The sequence below is a fragment of the Mastomys coucha genome, unplaced genomic scaffold (genome assembly GCF_008632895.1).
Source record: "Mastomys coucha isolate ucsf_1 unplaced genomic scaffold, UCSF_Mcou_1 pScaffold14, whole genome shotgun sequence".
NCBI lineage: Eukaryota > Metazoa > Chordata > Mammalia > Rodentia > Muridae > Mastomys > Mastomys coucha.
In genome coordinates this window covers 100,648,876-100,668,505 of record NW_022196896.1, presented here as the reverse complement: position 1 = coordinate 100,668,505, position 19,630 = coordinate 100,648,876, and the positions used below count along the sequence as shown (strand labels likewise).

General features: G+C 44.4%; 2 protein-coding genes across 15 annotated transcripts in view; both read right to left on the bottom strand.

Moving 5' to 3' along the window:
• Positions 1 to 3,701, bottom strand: part of LOC116088582 (sterol 26-hydroxylase, mitochondrial) — a 30,784-nt gene extending 27,083 nt beyond the window's left edge. The window contains exon 1 of one of the 2 annotated variants that reach the window (XM_031367990.1): positions 3,003 to 3,701. In XM_031367990.1, the coding sequence (XP_031223850.1) occupies positions 3,003 to 3,263 (261 nt within the window). In that variant the 5' untranslated portion in view covers positions 3,264 to 3,701. Of the gene's footprint in view, positions 1 to 2,915 lie in introns of both variants that reach the window. The other variant, XM_031367993.1, reaches the window with a different exon arrangement.
• An 8,294-nt stretch (positions 3,702 to 11,995) lies between these two features.
• Positions 11,996 to 19,630, bottom strand: part of Ttll4 (tubulin tyrosine ligase like 4) — a 36,881-nt gene continuing 29,246 nt past the window's right edge. For 12 of the 13 annotated variants that reach the window (XM_031367987.1, XM_031367986.1, XM_031367988.1 and 9 more), the window contains 5 exons: positions 18,655 to 18,757; positions 17,881 to 18,091; positions 17,672 to 17,742; positions 17,233 to 17,315; positions 11,996 to 17,049 (listed from right to left, as the gene is read on the bottom strand). In XM_031367987.1, the coding sequence (XP_031223847.1) occupies positions 16,791 to 17,049; positions 17,233 to 17,315; positions 17,672 to 17,742; positions 17,881 to 18,091; positions 18,655 to 18,757 (727 nt within the window). In that variant the 3' untranslated portion in view covers positions 11,996 to 16,790. Of the gene's footprint in view, positions 17,050 to 17,232; positions 17,316 to 17,671; positions 17,743 to 17,880; positions 18,092 to 18,654; positions 18,758 to 19,630 lie in introns of those variants that run through there. The other variant, XR_004117934.1, reaches the window with a different exon arrangement.

Below are 19,630 nucleotides of genomic sequence, written 5' to 3'. Positions count from 1 at the left end.
GGGGGGGGGGGGCATCTCCAACCCAGTGTGCAAAAGATGCAGGACTTGGGGCTTTAGGACATGTCCACACTGATGGGTTTCAGTTTTACAAGGCTCTGTGACTTCTTTCTCCTGGCCCACTTCCCCCGCATAGTGTGTTGGATACATTGTTCCCTTTACAGGCTAACAGCAGAAAGAAGTCTCTTGAGCGTTAGATCACTCTAGACTTTTGACTTGGTGTTCAAACAAGACTTTTGGGACTATTAGCACAGTTGAATATATTTCTCCTTGTGAAAAGAACATGAAATTGGGGTGTCGAGTGGAAATGCCATGGCTTGGATGGGGCCTGTCTTCTTCAAAGGTGTGTGTGTGTGTGTGTATTGAAAGCTTGCTCCACAATGTAACATAGGAGGTGGGGCATGAAAGTTTGGGTTTGGGTTATAACCATCCTGGGTTCCCAAGAGTAGATTAATTCCCACAAAAACAGGCTGTTATAAAAAAAAGAAAAAGAAAAAGGAAAAGAAAAAAAGAAAAGCAAGCCTGGCCGGGCTCACTGGCACATGCCTTTAATCCAGCACTCGGGAGGCAGAAGTAGAGGGATCTCTGAGTTCAAGGCCAGCCATGCCAGCCTGGTCTACAGAGTGAGTTCCAGGATAGCCAGCCAGAGTACACAGAGAAACCCTGTCTCAAAACAAAACAAAACAAAACAAACAAACAAACAAACAAAAAACCAAGCCTGTCTCTTCCCATACTGCTCTTACCAAGTAACCTCTCTCTTGCTTCTCACAGGGAAGCTTGTGCCATGTAATGCAACCTGCCAGGATACATACAGTAACAAGACCTGTATCAGAAACTGGCTAAGTGGAGCCACCCATTTGGACTTTCCATTTCCAAAATCGTGAACAAAATCAACCTTTTCTTTATAGCATAGTCACTCTTCGGTGCTGTGTTATGGTTAAACCAAACAGCCCTAAGACTCCAGAGCAGATCATAACCAAAGAAAACTCAACTATAGGAGTTCTCCATCTTAGCATTTAAGACTGTTTAATGACAAACCAATGCTAAGGAAACAAAACACGTTATAGAAACGCACGGTCTTCCTCAATAATGTGGTTGCTGTGTTTTATGGTGGTGCCACACTCTACTAACTCACAGCAGCCCCAAGCACAGGAAGTGAGGACTAATGTATTCCTCATGGACAGCTCAGATTCATACAATCATGATGTTTAGAGCCCCAACACTGCTGCCATCTGTACCCATTTAAAACGCCATTCATGGGGCTGGAGGGATGGGGCAGGTAAATTTTCTTACTGCTCTATATAGGACCTGAGTCTGGTTCCTGGGACCCATGAACTACCTGTAACTTCAGCTCCATCAGATCCCTCTCTGGTCTCTTCATACAGACAGACACGAACACTCAAACACATACACAGAAATAAAATAAATCCTTTAAAAAAAAATATCTCTCTGGAGCTGGAGAGATGGCTCAGCAGTTAAGAGCACTGATTGCTCTTCCGAAGGTCCTGGGTTCAAATCCCAGCAACCACATGGTGGCTCATAACCATCCATAATGAGATCTGATGCCTTCTTTTGGTGTGTCTGAAGACAGCTACAGTGTACTTACACATAATAAATAAATTTAAAAAAATATCTCTCTGGAGCATGATGGTACATATACAGAATCCCAGCATTCAGGAGGCTAAGGCAGGAGGAAAGAGTTAAAGCCAACCTAGGCTACATAGGAAAACAGTCTTAACAAAACAAAAGCAAACAGACAAAACCCTATATATAGATGGTTTTGTTTCCCCAGTCTCCTTACAAAGCTATCTAGAATTATATCCTGAGCAAACCCCCCTAGGAAAGCATCAGTCCCTAGCCCCTAGGCATCAGGCATTCCCCAGGCCTCTCAATTTCTAGAGACTGAAATCAAGCTAGAGGATCTTTCAGCTCCTTTATTTCTTGGCTTAGAGATTAACAGGTCTGCAGGGAATGGTTCATATTCTCTCTCCGTCTCCCTCCCCCCCCCCCCCCCCATTGTGTAGTACTGGCTGGCCTGGAATTTATAGATTCTAATGCCTCTCCCTCCTGATTTCTGGAATTAAAGGTGTGTGTTGTGCCACCATGCCAGCCTTCCTTCTTGCTTGCTTGCTTACAGTTTGTATTATTTTTAATTATTCATATGTGTGTCGGCGCTATGTGCTCATGAGTGCGTGGTCCTGGAAAGGCAGACACATCAGATTCCCCTGGGTGGTTGTAAACTGACAAGAGTGTTGACTGGCTCAGGTCCTCTGGAAAAGAGAGATGTCCTCCTAACCATGGAGCCTTCTCTCCAGTTCCAGAGAATGAGTGGATTTATTTATTTATTTATTTATTTATTTATTTATTTATTTATTTATTTTTAAATCATCTCTCAGTACCTCCTGAGCCTGACAGGGATAGCAGCAGGAACAGCTCTCCTGGCTGCTGGTTTTGTCCATAGAGACTTCATTTTCTCTTTCTCTGCCCCTCATCCTCATCCTCCTCTCAGCCTGGCAGGATCGAGGTGCAATTACATCAGAAATTTCTTTTCCTGCTTCCCTAACATGTTTTCTTTTCACTTCCTGAGAAGCAATCTTCCCCCCGCACCCCCTTCCCGCGTCCCCGTGGCAAAACGTGTCCTGCACATCGCAAAGAAGTTTCCAAAGTTTATTCCTTTGAAAGAAGCATTTGAGGGGAATGGCATCTCTGAAGGAACTGAGATTTTATACATTAGCATGAGTCATTCGCTCCCAACACAACCTCTTCCTCTCCCAACTTGTGCCCACCGCATTGCTGGCTGGTCTCTTGACCGGTGACACCCATCGCCTGTTTCAGCTCAAAGGATTCCCTCTGCACCCTGCATACCCTTGCAGTTTATGGCTCGAGCCTCAGACAGTGGCGAGCTAAGTTCTACTTACTCTTTATCCCTTCTCTCTCCCGTACCCAGCTTCTTTTTCCGTCCCAGTGCCCAGTCCCAGGTGGCGATGCCGCTGTCGGATGGTTACCTGGAGCTCGTGCAAGTACAGCGCATAACCTCGTAGAAATAGCTGGAATAAAAAGCGTAGCGTTCCGGTCCCCGGAAGCTCCTCCAGACTCCGCAGGCGCGGCCGGTCTTGACCTGTTCCTGGACTCTCCGTACTCTCCTGTGCCCGGAAGGCTGCAGGGATCGCGGCCTTGGCTCTGGCCCCTTGTGGGCAGAGGCCACGGCCCACCACACGCGGGTCCAGGAGTGCCCATCTCAGCTTCGTGCGGTTCAACGCAGCCATGGATCCTGCCTGAGAAGCCAAGAATTTAGATCCAGAGACTATGCGCCCTATCCCGGCTAGGAGGCAGAACGCTTGGACTTTGCGACCCGGCGACTTTAAAGGCAAAGGAGATCCCGGGGCGGGCCGATAGAGGACCAGCCAGATTCTTTCATAACCCCTTCCAATCAGGATCTGTCGAACACACAAAAGCCGCCTTCTCCAGCTGCAAGATCCCTACTAGGAAGGAAGGCAGAGGTGGACAAGGTGACCTAGGGAAAAGCCCGGAGATTTCTGGAGTTAGCAGCCTCCTCCACGGATTCTCAAGAACTTCGCCGGCTCTCAGTTGTGAGGGGGAGCATTGCAGTCAACTTCCAAGTCCCTCAGGCCCCACCCAGCTAGGCTCGTCTTCCCGCGAAGGCACTGCTCTTCCCCAGAGGCTGAGGCTGATTGTGGACCAGGCACAGCCAAAGCAGTCATGTGAGGCCCAGAGAGGAGGAAAACAAGACAAATTACGGTATTAGGGACTTTTTTTTTTTTTTTTAAAGAGTGTCGTCACCGCTTTTGAGAACAGATTTGGGGATTTGATTTTGTTTTCGTTTCCCTGGGTTTTAATTTTGTTTTCCCGTTTTGTTTTGTGTAGGCCACGCTGGGGTCAATTCTCCACCTTCCTGCCCCAACCCCCAGAGTGCGGGGATTAAAGATTTTGTATAAAGCAATTTTGGTGACACAAAGCCTTTAATTCCAGCATTTGTGAGGCAGAGGCAAGTGAACTCTGTGAATCCCAGGCCAGTCTGGTCTACATAGTAAGTTCCAGGTAGCTAGACTTAGATAATCAAACTCTGTCTCAAAAACAAACAAACAAACAAAAACAAAAAATAAAAAACCCAACCAAACAAAAAAGAAACCTAAACTAAACTAATAGCAACAACAGGAGGAAGGACTGAAGAGATGGCTGCTCTTCCTGAGGGGTGGGTCACAGCCTCCGAAACTCCCCTGCCTGCACAGGCATGCAAGTGGTGCACAGACAATATGCAGGACACACATACCATAAATTCTTAAATTTTTATTAAAAAAAAAAAAAAAACTGCCCACCACATGGCCTGGCTTCAGATTATTTCAATAAAGCAAAAAGAATAAAATGGGACAGAAAACTTGCTGCAAGAAAAAAAAGGTCTTGTTTCATGAACTCTTTGTTTTATGTATATTAGAAGTATCATTTTCTTTTGTTGCTGTTGGGTTGTTTGGTTAGTTTGAGACTGGGTTTCTCTGTGTAGCCCTGGCTGTCCTGGAACTTGCTCTGTAGACCAGGTTGGCCTGGAACTCAAGAGACCTACCTGCCTGCCTCTGTCTCCAAGTGCTGGGATTAAAAATGTGTACCACTATGCCTGGCTAGAAGTGTAGTTTTCAAAAACTTAAAACACAGGGCTAGGGCTGGAGAGATGGCTCAGCAGTTAAGAGCACTGACTGCTCTTCCAGAGGTCCTGAGTTTAGTTCCCAGCAACCACATGGTGGCTCACAACCATCTGTAATGGGATCTGATGCCCTCTTCTGGTGTGTCTGAAGACAGCAACAGTGTACTTGCATACATTAAATAAATAAATAAATAAATAAATAAATAAATAAATAAATATTTAGGAAAAAACCCCACAGGGGTATAGATGGGGCTCAGCAGTTAAGAACACTTGTGGCTGTTGTAGAGGACTTGGGTTCGATTTTCAGCACCTGTGTGGTGACTCACAGCCATCCATAACTCTAGGGATCAGCTGTCCTCTTCCAATTTCCATGGCAACCAAACACGCACATAGTTCACATACACACATGCAAGGAAAAAATTACATATGATAAAATGAATAAGTCTGATTTTATTTTTTAATGAAAAACAAGACTCGTGCAAATGCAAATTAAACATAGGGGATACAGTTCGGTGGAAGAGAACTTCCCTAGTATGGTGAAGTCCTATGCTGCATCCTCAGCCACACAGCAAGTTCTGAGGCCATCAGACGTCACATGAGACCCTGTCCCAAAGGAAATAGGAAACAAACAGAGGCTCAGTGATGCTTTAACCGGGAAATGTAAAAACCAGAAAGATGGTAAAGCAGGTTCTAGTAACGTGGAGATTTTTTTTTTTCCACCCAGGAGGAGGAAACATATATTGATTTCAAAAAAACTGGACTGGCAGCTAATGTGGCTAGGTGTGGAGTTCTTATTTATTCTAAGGTTCATCTTTTAACCCAATGCAGAGGGCTAGCCTTTTAGGAAATGCCAAAGCTGTAAGCTCAATTAAACAATAAAAAGAGGCTCATTGTCTGCAGCAAGTAAAGAAAGCATTGGGCATCGTCCTCATGGCGGTGTTCTCCCCAAGGGAACAAAAGGCTGTTTATTGGAATAGAGTCTGCCTCTTTATAAAGGCAAGGCTCATTACATGTAGAAGTGGGCACACCCGTTCACTTCCCCCCCTTTCGTGCTCTTTCCTGCCTGTCCCCCTTTTCCCAAACAGTCCCTTCTACTTCTGTGTATTAAATGCATACACATAACATGTACACACATACACACACTCACATGCACACTTTGTGTGTGTGCATGTTCATGTGTCTATATGCCCATTCACGAATGGATATATAGAGGCAACTTTTCTATGGATATATAGAGTTTTCAATGGATATATAGAGTTTCTTTTTTATTGCTGTGATGAGACACCATAACCAAGGCACTTATAAAAGAGTATCTTTGGGCTTACAGTTCCAGGGTGTTAGAGTCCGTGATGACAAAGTCAGAGTGACAGGCAGCTGGAGCAGTAGCTAAGAGATTGCATCCTGATCCACACGCAGGAGGCAAATAACACACAGCACACTGGGAATTACACGAGTATGTATGTATGTATGTATGTATGTATGCATGTATGTATTTGGTTTTTAATACCCATTTACTGGCCATTTTTAGTTTTGGGAGTTTGTGTATTCTAGCTATCAATTCCCTATCACATGAGTTGTTTTCCATTCTATAAGCTGTCTTTTCACTCTTTTCCCTTGGCTGTTCAAAAGCTTTTTAATTTGACTCTACTTATCAATTCTTGTTATTGTTTCTTGGACTATTGGAGTCCTTTTCAGAAAGTTCTCATCTGGTTGTGCTCTGTAGTGGTGGTGCACACCTTTAATCTCAGCACTAGGGAGGTAGAGGCAAGCAGATCTCTGAGTTCCAGGCAAGCCTGGTCTACAAAGCAAGTTCCAGGACAGCCAGGGCTACATAGTCAAACCCTGTTGAAAGGAAGAAGGAAGGAAGGAAGGAAGGAAGGAAACAAGGCAAGAAGGACAAAAGTCCTTGTCTCTGTCATTTCTGAAGAAAAAAATTTAACTTATGTGTATATGTATTGCCTATTTGTATGTATGCATATATACCTACAATGTGCACTACATCTTTGCAGCTCTCAGAGGCCAAAAGAGGGTATTAAATCCCCTGGGATTAGAGTTTACAGACTGTAGTAAGATACCACATGAATGCTGTCTAAACTGCTGAGCATTTTCTCCAGCCCTGTGTCCATTTCTGTATAGCAGGCAACAGGGATCTTGCTCCATTCTTCTACTTACGGTTGTCCAGTTATCCAGACTATTTGATGATGAAACTTGTCTTTTCTCCAAAACATATCTTTGGCACCTTTCTTGAACATTTTGTGAATATAGTCATGTGATTTTACTTCTGGGTTCTATAGTCTATTATGTTGATTTACATGTTTTTGGGTTGTTTTCATTGGAATACAAATTCCAATCCCTCTAGGCAATAGTCATCTTTTTTTTTTTTAATAGTCATCTTTATGATGTTAATTCTACCAGTTTTTTAAAATGGGAGGTCTTTCCATCTTCTAGTGTCTTCAAAACTTTCTGCGTTTTAAAGTTTTCATTGTAGAGGTCTTCCTTTGAAGAGACTGTTCTCCAACAGGTGCATGGGTTGTATCTGGGTCTCCTATTCAATTCCATTGATCTCCATGTTTATTTTTGTGCCCATTATCAGACTATTTTTGTTAGTGCTTACTCAAGCAGGACACAAGACACAGAGCTTCTGTGACTATGAGTCCTTCCCTTTCTGACCTCAGCTCTACAACCCGAATGATTCTTCTACCCTTTAGAGCAATGCTTCTCAATCTTGCTAATACTGTGACCCTTTAACACAGCTCCTCGAGTTGTGGTGACCTCCAACCATAAAGTTATTTCTGCTGCTGCTTCATAACTGTAATTTTGCTACTTTTATGAACCTTAATACAAATATCTGATGTGCAGGGTATCTGATATGTGACCCAGAAAGGGATCACAACCCACATGCTGACAACCATTGCTTTAGAGCAAGGGAAACAGGCTGTCAGTAATCCAAAGGTTTGTGGGGCTTATTGAAAGAATTTGCATGAGCCCACGACTCCACAGACCAAGTTCTCAGCACAAAGGAGATTTATTTGCTCCAGAGGAACAGAGGGCAGAGAATAAGAGACAATGACAGGAGATTGAGAACAAGGGAGAAGGGAAAGGGGACAAGGGGGACAGGGAAGGAGTGTTTGTTCTGGAGAGGAACAAAGGAGTGTCACTGGATAGAGAAGAGACAGTCATGGGCCATAGGAAAATGGAAGTTTATAAAGGTAAAGGGGAAACTATGTTAGGATGAGGTGTTTAATTTTGCACTTGATCTTAGCCAAAAGGCCAAGAAGCGATGAGGTGTTTAATTTTGATTTGGTATGTTGACCAGGTAAACCAAAGCGGGGTGGGAGGTTGATGGCCGGACTTCAATATTTTGATAGTTGGACCTTGGTAGTCAACATCAGGAGTGGAAATGGCGAAATAACCTTGGTGGTTAGCTTTAGGAATGTAATCTAATATACTTTTAGCAAGGCAGAGGGAATGGAGGAGGACAAAGCCTGCCAAAGCTATGTTTGCCATGTTCCAAGCTGGTCAGAGTCCTTTCATTTATTCCACTCTCTAAATATCTCATTGTGTTATGTGATCCATGTAAACGCAACATAACTGAAATACCAGGTTGATGCAGATGACAAACATTTATTGTAATCAAGCCGCTATTAATCACTTAGGACCTCAGAACAGACTTGGGAGCTAGCTAACCGCAACAAGCCAGAAGATCACAGAATATTTAAGCTGGCAAATCATAAGCAGTTGTGCCAAGTTATTGTTACATTTCTTCACCAAACAGGATAGGAGTTGGCTGCTGGGCCTTGGGAACATGAACTTAGTTTAGCTCTACCAGTGAGATGAAATTGTGTTTGAGACAGCTGGACTCAGACAACTGACTCCTAATAACAGAAATTGCTCAGCTATTGGGAAGTCCCTAGCTCCCCTAGGGTCTGGGACCTTAATCTTTGTTCCCCTTATGTTTAGAACACGTTTCTTCTGCTTGTTCTCAACAGTTCTATGTCGGATCCTCAATTTTTACAAAGCCAGTAACTACTTTTGGTCTCTGTTGTGGTACCACATTTCTAAAGAGAATGCCATGAAATGCTCTAGCTGCTGCATCCTCCATGGCTGGGCCTGCAAGTGCAGACTGGGAGGGGGATAACGAACAACTGGACTATAAAAAAAAAAAGATTAAAGATAATTTTTTAAAATTTATTTATTATTGTAAATAATTACGCTGTCGCTGTCTTCAGACACACCAGAAGAGGGCATCAGATCTCATTACGGGTGGTTGTGAGCCACCATGTGGTTGCTGGGATTTGAACTCAGGACCTTTGGAAGAGCAGTCAGTGCTCTTACCCATTGAGCCATCTCTCCAGCCCCCTAAAGATAATTTTTTTTAAAAAAAAAGTACAGATTACACTTGAGAAGATCATAGAATGATGATATAAATGTCTTAAATGTGCGGGACAAGGCTGAGTAACAGGTATGAATCTGGAGTGATGGCACCCAAGCTTTGAAGTGGCTTTTTGTCAATGACTTCTATCAGATTTTATGGGGCTATCCTTTTAAGAGGCTTGTATAACAGAGTCTGAAGTCATGACTGGTAAACCAAGAAGTCTCCTATGGCTGATAATTGCATGACAAACTTTAGAGCAAATAAACAATTTTTGTATGTAGACACTGACTTGCTAAAAGTGCCTTTTTGTGTAACAATAAAAATAAAAATAACTGTCAATATTCAAGGAAGGAAGGAAGAAAGAAAGAGAGAGAGAGAGAAAGAAGGAAGAAAGGGAGGGATGGAGGGAGAGAGAAGGACAGACAGGCACTGGGAATATGTTCTAAGCACTTAGGGATACGGCTTCCTATCTTCTGGCTTGGAGTATTTTGTTTGTTTTTGAGGCAGGCAAGGGTTCCACTGAATAACCCTAGTTGACCTAAAACTCTCTGTGTAGACCAGGCTGGCCTCGAACTTGCTCTGACTTTCCTGCCTCTACCTCTGCTGGGATTATAGGTATATGCCACAGTGCCCAGCTAGGCTACCTATCTTGAAAAAGAAGAATTTACTAGAACAAGAGATACTGAATGGGGAGCTGAGGAAGCTCTGAATATGTGTACCATTAATACGGGCACAGTCATGTCAAGGACCCAATGCCTCGGACTCTCCGAACAAAACCTTCTTCTAGTCTAGTGTGAATATTGGCAGTGTGTGCAAGTACAAGTGTTTAGGGATGATTGGCCAGTATGTGCAAAAACCAGCATCCACAGTTTCGTCCTCCCCGGTGTTTATAGCCTAAGACTATTCGTCAGCTGTCCACATACCCTGTGCTGTACATTGTAAACATGCTGAGTTTCACCATTGTGGTGTAGGCTGTGTGCTCTATCAGGGCCAGCACAGCCCATATGAACCCAGTTTTTCTGTATCACTGCATGTCCTACCTTCATTCCCTCACTTGCCAGAGTCAGGTTGAAGTGCGGAGTCCTGATGGATGCAGAGGCATTGGAAAAAGCATGGGTTTCACTAAAATGCTGACAACACTTCATTAAGATACAAAAACAAGTCAGCGACTCTCTCACCTGACTGGAAGAGTACACAGAAAGTTGGTGATGGTGATAAATCATACATTTTATTTTATTTTTTATACTTCTTGGTATGTTTAAATAAATTATTCTAGAATGAGAAAAAAATTTCTAACATCAAAGTACATGGAGCATGGAGTCTCTGCCAGCTTCACTTGTGATGAGATTAATGTTTGAAATACATAAAGAACTAAGTTTGTTTTTTTAATTAAACACCAACATCCCCAAATGAACTAATCAGTAAATGGGCAAGTAGACTGAACGGACAGTTCCCCCGCACCCCCCCAAAAATTACAAACAGTTGCATTACTACTTAATTAAAAAAAAATACTAATGGCCAATAAATACATCTTAAAAACTGTCTAGTATTGGCCGGGCAGTGGTGGCGCACGCCTTTAATCCTAGCACTTGGGAGGCAGAGGCAGGCTGATTTCTGAGTTCGAGGCCAGCCTGGTCTACAGAGTGAGTTCCAGGACAGCCAAGGCTACACAGAGAAACCCTGTCTCAAAAAACCAAAAACCTGTCCAGTATCCTTAACCATCAGAGAAATACACCCAAAACTATGTTAAGATTGCATTTCTCCCAATCAGACTGGCTATCAGTAAGAAAACAAACAAATGCCATTGAAAATGTCAGGTGTGGATGGGATGTAATTAGTGTGGCCACTGTGGAAAACACGTACAGAGTTTCCTCAGATATTGAAAACTAGAACTACCCACACAGCCCAAGTCTACTCCTGGGAACACATCTGGAGGCTTCTAAACGCACAGCAGAGACCCTTACATCTCTGTGAATTACAGCACAGATAGGCACCACAGCCAAACACTGGTCTATCAGCTGATAGATAACAGTACATGTACACAATGACATGTATTCATCTATAAAGAATGCAACTGTGTCACCTGCAGGAAAATGATTGGAACGGGAGACGATGATGTTAAGCAAAATAAGGCAAGCTCAGAAAGATAAATCCCAAAGCTGGGTGTGGTGGCACACACCTGTAATCCCAGTACTCAGAAGGCTAAAGTAGAGGATTGTTGTAAGTTCAAGGCCAGCCTGGGCTATGAAACCAAACCAAACCAAACCAAAAGTGTCAAGGGTTGGAGAGATGGCTCAGTGGTTAAGAGCACGTACAGCTGCTGTTGTAGAGAACATGGTTCCCAGCACCTGAAACTCTAGCTCCAAAGGGATCTGACCTTTCCGGCTTCTGAGGACATCTGTACAACACACAAATTAAAAATAAATGTATTTTTAAAAAAGCTTTCCCCCACACACTTTTTTCTTAAACTAATGTAGCCTTTATTCAAAGCACACACACACACGCGTACACACACACACACACACACACACACACACACACACACACACACGCACGCACACACACACACACACACACACGTAGTGACTGCTAGTGAGGGGGAAAGGGACCTGAGAGATGACTATGTATGATGAAAATGTCATGGCAAAGCCAATCATTTTCTACCATTAACATGCATAGGTAATAAAAAGAAATGAAGCGTCGACTTGCTTTACAAAGTAAACATTGAAATCGTGCTAAATCAGATAAGCCAGACACAAAAGATCACAATCCTATTTGTGTATAACATCCAGAATGGGTGACCCGGCAGAAACAGAAAGATTGGTGATTACAGAGAGCAGGGCAAAGAGTGGGTGGGGGTGGGTATCTGCTCAGTGAGCAGTTTGCTTTCAAGTTTAGAAAAATACTCTAGAACCAGGGGGACGTAAAAGTTGTACAAGATAAATATAATGAATACCACAGAAATGTTCACTTAAAATGCTAATTTAACACATCAACTTCACTTCAATGATAAAACGCTGTCTACAAATGCACAGGTCTTAACATGCACAGTTCAGTGTTTTAACAATCATGTTAACCACAAAACCAACAGCCAAGGTTGTTGTCACCCCACAAGGCTCCTCCTTGGCAACCACTGCTGACTTCAGCAGGTAGCTGAGTGTCCTTCTGGATGACAGCTAACTAAACACTATGTCATCCTATAATCTGGTTTCTCTCAATGTTTTGGGTCACAGGTCATTGGGCTCTTTATACATAGCTGCAAGGGCTCAATTGTGACCAACATCTTATGCTCACACAAATCATTGCAATGGCTTTGATTTGTCCAATTGGTCACAGCTGCCTTTCAATCTTAACTGTACTCCATTGCCTCATTGTGACCATGGCCTTTAATTTCTACATCTCAACAAAGTGGTAATGGCTCTGTGTGTGTGTGTGTGTGTTGTGTGTGTGTGTGTGTGATTCCTTAATCAGATTTGGGGCAGGGAGTAATAGCTCAGCAGTACAACACTTGCCTAGTGCTGTTTGAGACCCTGAATTAGATCCCAACACTGAAAAAAAAAAGTTAAAGAAAATCAGCTTTATTTATAAAACTTATGTATAATACTCATTTCAACAGGACAATTTTGAGGTCGGCCAACTATATACAGTTACCACAACCACAATTAAGACAGAAAATATTCCCATGTGCCTCTTTACAGTCAATCCCCTGTTCCCTCCAGCAATAGTCCCCCAGGAATCCCTGCCTTCTGTGAGCTTTGTTTCTAGACTGGAATCTGCATATAGGCTTGCTTCTTTCACTCAGCACAGTATATAGAGATCATTCCAGTTGTGGCACTGGTTTTTCCTTTCAAATGTCTAGACAGTATCTACTAACTAATTTGTTCTTTCACTGACTGCTGCCCACATGGGCTGTTCTACTTTTTAAGAAACTACCAAACTATCAATGGATCCGTGCACCCTTGCCAGCAATACATGCATTCCTACCAATGGCTCTGCTTTTCTAGACACTGGCATTCCAGTTGTTGGGTCAGTTATTGTTAAGTTTTACTTGTGCCCCTCTAACTCTTAAGCTAATTATCTTGATCAAATCTTCAGCTCAAATCTCCCACAGACAGTATCATAGCACAGTTCTCCAGCCTCTGTGGGGATTGGTTTTACGACTTCTCAGATACCAAAGCACACAGATTTTTCAATCCCTTAGGTAAAATGGAGGTGCATTTGCTGCGGACGTTTAACCAGCACACATCCTCCTGTGGATTTCAAAAGGAGTCTAGATTAACTACCATACCCAACACAATGTAAACAATAGGCAAATAGTTGCAGTTTTGGAACACTAACTAAACAAGCCTGGTCCTATCCAATGGCATCCACGGGCCTGAGCACTTTTGCTGAGCTGTCCCAGCGCCACCACAGCACCGCTAAGCTAAGACCACTGCAATGCCTGGCACCACTCCTGCTACTCCTGAGAAAATGGTTTGGGGGAATCACTTGATATTTTAGGATTTATTTGAAGTCTGCACTGTGAGGCACTTTTTAAAAGACATTTTACACACAATTTAACCCCCATAACTACATCTAAGAAACTGATATCCCTGGTTACTAAACTGAAATTTATTAAGATATACATTTCAAATGTTGGCTTCTGTGGTAGTCCCTGGTGTTCCAAATCTTAGTCCATTCTGATGGCTAAAGCACAGATAGGTCTTAGAATGTCACATGGCTGCTGATCCTGCTGCGATCATTCACTCGCGTAGGAAAATCTATGACTGCTTGATGCTTCCTGATCTGAAGCTGATGGAGCAAAGTCAAATGAGCACATGCTGGTCCCCAGGGACTACAGATTAATGTTCAAGGCTAAGCACTGCTAGAGGCTTGGATCAAAATTCCAAACGGATACAGCTCTCTAAAAACTATTGTTTCCAGGCCCAGAGCAAACTCGACATTTGTTGGAGCAGTAATCAGAGGGGTCCTTCAGAACTAACAAGAAGCCAACAAGGGAAGCTCCCTAGCGGCCTTTAACTATCATCTTATCCCTAATTCAGTAGAAGCAAGTGGAAATCACTGTGTGGATTAGCCCCTGTCACTGGCCCTCAGGAGTAAACTGCCACAGAAGCCACCAAGAATGATCTTTGGCTAAGGTCACTTTCAGCAAAAGAGCTGCCACTGACAATGGGCAAGAAGTGACACAAACCCCTGGTAGTTGCTAGGTCCACACAGCAATCCTCATGGTCTGTCTTCTGTGTATTTTTGTCCTAGACACTTCTTGTTATTCTTTGCCAGTCAAGGCTCTTGGGAGAACCAAATTATCACTCCACACACATTTATGTTTAATGTTCCCTTTCCTGGAATGCTGTAAGGATGAAGCCAGACAAAAGACTTCTGCTGGAGTGATAAGATTCGAGGGAATAAGGAGAACTGTGCTCTAGGTGGAGGGTGACAGGTCTAGACACTGCTCTGGCCTCTTCTGAGAGCGCTGTGGCTGCTCCCCTTCTTTAAAGGAGAGATTTTATCAGTCCACTGCTGCCTTTCCAGAGTGCTAGGATTAAGGGCATGAGCTACCACACCCAGTTTCAGGGAAAGATTTTTTTTTTTAAACAGAACAATGGACAATAAACCAACAAACTGGAAACTGCAACCCCCAGTACTTTGGCTTAGCTTACTAAACAACCCTGCAGTGTAGGTCTCATGTTCCTATTATACAGGAAAAGACTGCTTCATTCCGGGTCTCGGGAGCCTTCCTCCAGAGGCTGGGTAAATTATCGACTTAGGTAAACAACTGATGCACTGATAAATGTGTATTCAAGTACACTTACAAATTTAAAGTTTCAAAAGCTATCACTTAAAAAAAAAATTCCTCATTCAGCCAAATGCTATCTATTGTTGACTAGCCAATGCTAAAACATGCATGTGAAATAATGTACTAAGATTACACTCTTGAAAATGAAATGTGATATACAAGGCCTATCTTTCCTCCCACTAGCAAGACAGATCCACTGGCCTTCAAATGTAACCAAGACTGAACACTGTGTATTTAGCTGGGCACAACAATACACCCAGACAATCTGGCATTTTTGAGGCAAAGATTACAAGTCCCAGGCAAGGCTGGGTCACCCCAGAACACAAAACAGAACTGCCAGTGTCCTGTTGTGTCTCATCAAGGGGTCCCCAAGACCCTCCCTCTGGTGGACTCCAGGCAACTAATGGGCTGCTCAGTGCTGGCCTTTCTCTGCAGCTGCAGAGTTGAAAACTGACTATGATGGGAGACTCTTGGGGGGGGGGGGGCGCAGGCTGAGGAATTAAGAGTAAATCAGCTAAGACAGGCCTCTTTGTCACATGTGCACTAGGATACTGTAACCAGGACAAGAGGGTGTTGGCTGTTGGTATCAGAACAGATTTTGCACAACAGCTTGGACTCTCCCACTTGGGTCTGACTGAAGCCTTTACCACTGAGCAGGAGGCACTGCCTAGGACTTTGCTACCCAGCTTTCTTCACAACTGTCAACACAGCATTAGGACTGACTGTCATGTCCACCTACTCTGTGGCCTTGAACCCAGTTAGGTCTCTTATCTTTCCAGGGCTCCATGCCAACTGGCCAAGGACTCCAGGAGCCACATGGAAAGAAGTCTTCGTCTTTCCAGAACTCAGAAGAATGAAGACAAGGCCAGCCAGAGCTGGCCAGCTTGGTGTACAAAGGGCAAACCTTGCTTAGCAGATACAAGGCCAACTGGCTTCTGTATGGCCTCTGCTGTGAAAGCTGGAGACTGCAGGTCCCGGGGAAGTGAAGGCTGGGGAATGCTGGGCTAAGGACCGTGGTCCTAGTGAAACCTCTTCCCATCCAAACAGCCCCATCTCCGCCTCCTTGGGCTCTACATCCCCACACTGGGAGAACAGTAGTGCTGCAGGGGCCAGTGTCCTTGGAGATCTGCGTGCACAGTTCACTCAGTCAGTGTTTATTCAGTGCTCAGTGTGGACTGAGTCCAGGGGGGAGGTAGACGCAGCTGAGTATTAAGTGTCAGAGATGTGTCCTATAAGAGTGACTGTGCTGAAATCCGCCCACCAAGGCACCAAACCCTGCTCAAAGCAAAAGAGACTACAAGACTTCCCCCGCACTGAGGAAAACACAGGTCATTCCACTCTCCTCTACATAGCAGCAACTAAAATTATCAGGATCCTTCACTGGAGCCCTGGGAGACTCACAGAAGATGGAGAACTACTCATTGGGTGGAAGCTTAAATGGAGATATGGTATGGAGGTCACCCCAAGACCAGGAGGCCAGGAAATGGGTGTAGCCTGTCATGGTTTCTTCTGCTTGTCTTTGAATAAGTGTGAAGGTTTCTAAAACTGTCTCTTCAAGACAAAGATGAGTAGGGGATAGAGGTCCTAAGGAAATCAGGACCTTCAAGGAATTCCTGTTACGTTTTCTCCTCTTGAGCTACAACTCAAGCCCTGTACCAGGGCCTCAAATAAATCACACATGGCTCTCAGTGTAGAAACCAAACCCTGCTTTATAAGGCTGCCTGGCTGTCACTGGCTTCTCTACTGAGATATGAGGTTCCAGCCAGGCAGTAAGGTGACAGAGGGTGAACCTTCCTCACTTTCTCCCATCACCATCGCCCCTCCAGCCCTCCAGATGCCCATATCTACAATAGAACCACTTCAAAAATACTCTGATGAGGGGCAAAGTGGAGGCAGGGTAGAGGCTCAGGCTGGTCAGCAGGCTGGTTCCCTTGAGGTAGCTGAGTGCTCCTGTGCAGGACCAGTCATGGGCTCACAGCAGTCAGGTGGGAGTCAGCGACTGACTGGGAAGCAGAAGTAGCAGAAGGTCTGGAACTCTGCCCAGAGTACTTGAGGGCAGGTAACCCCGGGGTAGAGCACTTGGACTGTTTGCTGGTGTTCTCATTGCTCCTTGAGGACAAAGTCTTCCTGGATATGGGGGACAGGCCAGCTTGACTCTTCTTGGACTTGGGTGTTGACCTATCTTCAGAGGATAGCATGTTTCCCTCGGAGCCGCTCTTCTTTCTGAAGGGGAAAACATGGCTAAGGCTAAGACTAGTATAGCACAGGAGGATACTGTGGCTGTAGATTCTGACACTCACTCCTACCAACCACCAGGGGGAGAGCTCCTCTCACTGTCATGATCTGGGGAAAGAGAAGAGAGATTCCCCAACTCCATAAGCCTTCTCTTGCTGAACTAGTACTCACCGTGCCTTGCTGTACTCTGATCTGGCGGAATTTGGTGTCCCATCACCCTTTGAGGCAGTCATGAGCGATGTTGGCAGAGACCACTATGACAAAGGAAGCAGTGAGTTTAAGGGGGCAGGCTGAGTTCAGGAAGGAACGCTCAGGGTCTTGGGACTTGTGCTCAGCTCTGCCACTCTCACCTGTGAACACAGGGTTCTTACCTGCCCTACAACACATCATGGAGTCATGTGAGTAACTCTTGGTTCTCTCCCCAGAAAAATCAGAAAGTTAAGGCTACTCATCATTTTTTGATCCTTCAAAGATAGGCACCTAGGGCATGCTGTGAGTAACTACAGCATGAAAAGCGAGACAAAGAGGTGGGACCAGGAGAGAGGAAAGAAGGGTACCCACGGGCCAACCATAATATACTCAGGAGCTGAGAAAAAGCTGTATCACTTACCAGTGGAGCTGAGTCAGAGACAATGCCCGTGTGGAAGCCTTTGTAGCACCAATTCCGAAGCAGATCTACTCCTGGACAAGATGAGCAGAGGCTGGGACTTAACGGGGAACAATCAATTCCCCACCTCCTGTCCAGAGAAACCTATTTCTTGCCCTAATAGGACTTAATCTACTAACTATGGCCTCCTGTGGACCAGAAAGGCATATCACCTTTGAGTTTGTTTCCATGGTACTTCTGTTCCCACTGGGTGGTGAGAATGTTGAAATATCGTGGCTGCTCAAAAAACCGAAGATACCGAGAAGAGATTCGGGAAGGAAAAATTCTTTCAAATTGACCACGACGAGAAAACTCATCTTCCATCTCCACCAAAACCCGAACATCATCTGGTGTCAAGACATCCAGCACAGATGCATAGAAGTCCTGTGCCCCAAGGAATAGGGAGAAGGGCAATGTGACAGACAATGAGAGACATGGGCACTGAAACAAGCAGCAGGGTAGGGAAGCAAGCTCTGGTGCTCTAAGTCTCCAAGACTCCCACGTGTTTCTAAATCCAATGAACTGAACTCCTAGAGGAAGACACTCTGGCTAGAGTCAAGGAATCACTTGGGCTGAGTGAGAGAGTGTGTTGAGTCAAGGCTAGCACCCAGCAGCCCAGCTTTGGCAGCCCATGCCTATGCCTTCTCATACTCAGACCCCATACCTGCTTTGAGAAGCTCAAGCCTCCTAGGTCTGCAATGGCTCTTGGGAAGAAGTTCAAAGAGTTGATGGTTTTCACAAGAGTGAGCCAGTAAAGCACAGCAATAAGGACATGGTGACAACCATCCATTTTGCCAGAAAGATACACATGTCAACAAATCTCTGTGCTTCACACCATCCCACTTCTTGGTAAGAAACTCTGGCCTAGACAGGAAAGCTCATCTCCTTGGAGTAGACAATGCTTGACTGAGGGCTGCTGGTAACCAGAGGGAAGATAAATTTCCTACCTGGTCAGGAATTTTCTGGGTCAGGTAATAAGCTTTCTTCATCTTCTGTGCAGTGAAGTGCTCTGGGGTCATCTGACATTTGTCTCTAGGAGAGCTTGGCAGGCTAAGGAAGACGTAGACAAGAAACAAGACAGGTCAGCAGCTTCCTGTGCTGTCAAAACTCAGAGGCTCTAGTGCAAGCACAGATGAAGACACAAGGAGGTACTCGTCCCTTCACTAGATCACTCCACGTGTACTATATTCAAACAGCTGTCACACACAACTACGTGCCTACAATGACCAGAAGAGGCAAGGCTCACTGATTAGACAGACGCTGGAGAGAGCCTGCTCAGGGGATGCTTCAGTTACCACTCTCTATAGACCAAGCTCTACTGTATGTAGGACCCTATGTAAGAGACTTTCCTCTCTGGTACTTCAGTTTCATTATCTACATCACTATGATTGCTATATCATTTTTATATATATTTTTTAACTTTTTGAGTGAAACGTAGTGAAACTCTGGAACTCAGGATGGCTAGGAACTTTCTAAGTAGTCCAAAACCAGTCTTGATTTCAGATCAATCCTCCTGGCTCCTGATTTATGGGATTAGAGAGATAGGTCACTACATGGCTACAGTCACTGAGGTATGAAAATGGCTAGAAGGGGGACTGGAAAGACAGCTCAGCGGTTAAGAGCACCAAGTGCTCTGTTGTACGTCATGAGTTCAAATCCCAGCAACCACATGATGGCTACAACCATCCATATTGAGATCTGATGCCCTCTTCTGGTGTGTCTGAAGACAGCTACAGTGTACTTAGATATAATAATAAATCTTTAGGCCGGAGTGAGCAGAGCTGGAGCGAGTGGGGCCGACCAGAGTGAGCAATGTTCATTCCCAGCAACCACATGATGGCTTACAACCATCAGTACATAAACCATCATACATAAAATAAATAAATAAATATATAAATCTTTTGAAAGAAAAGAAAGGAAGGA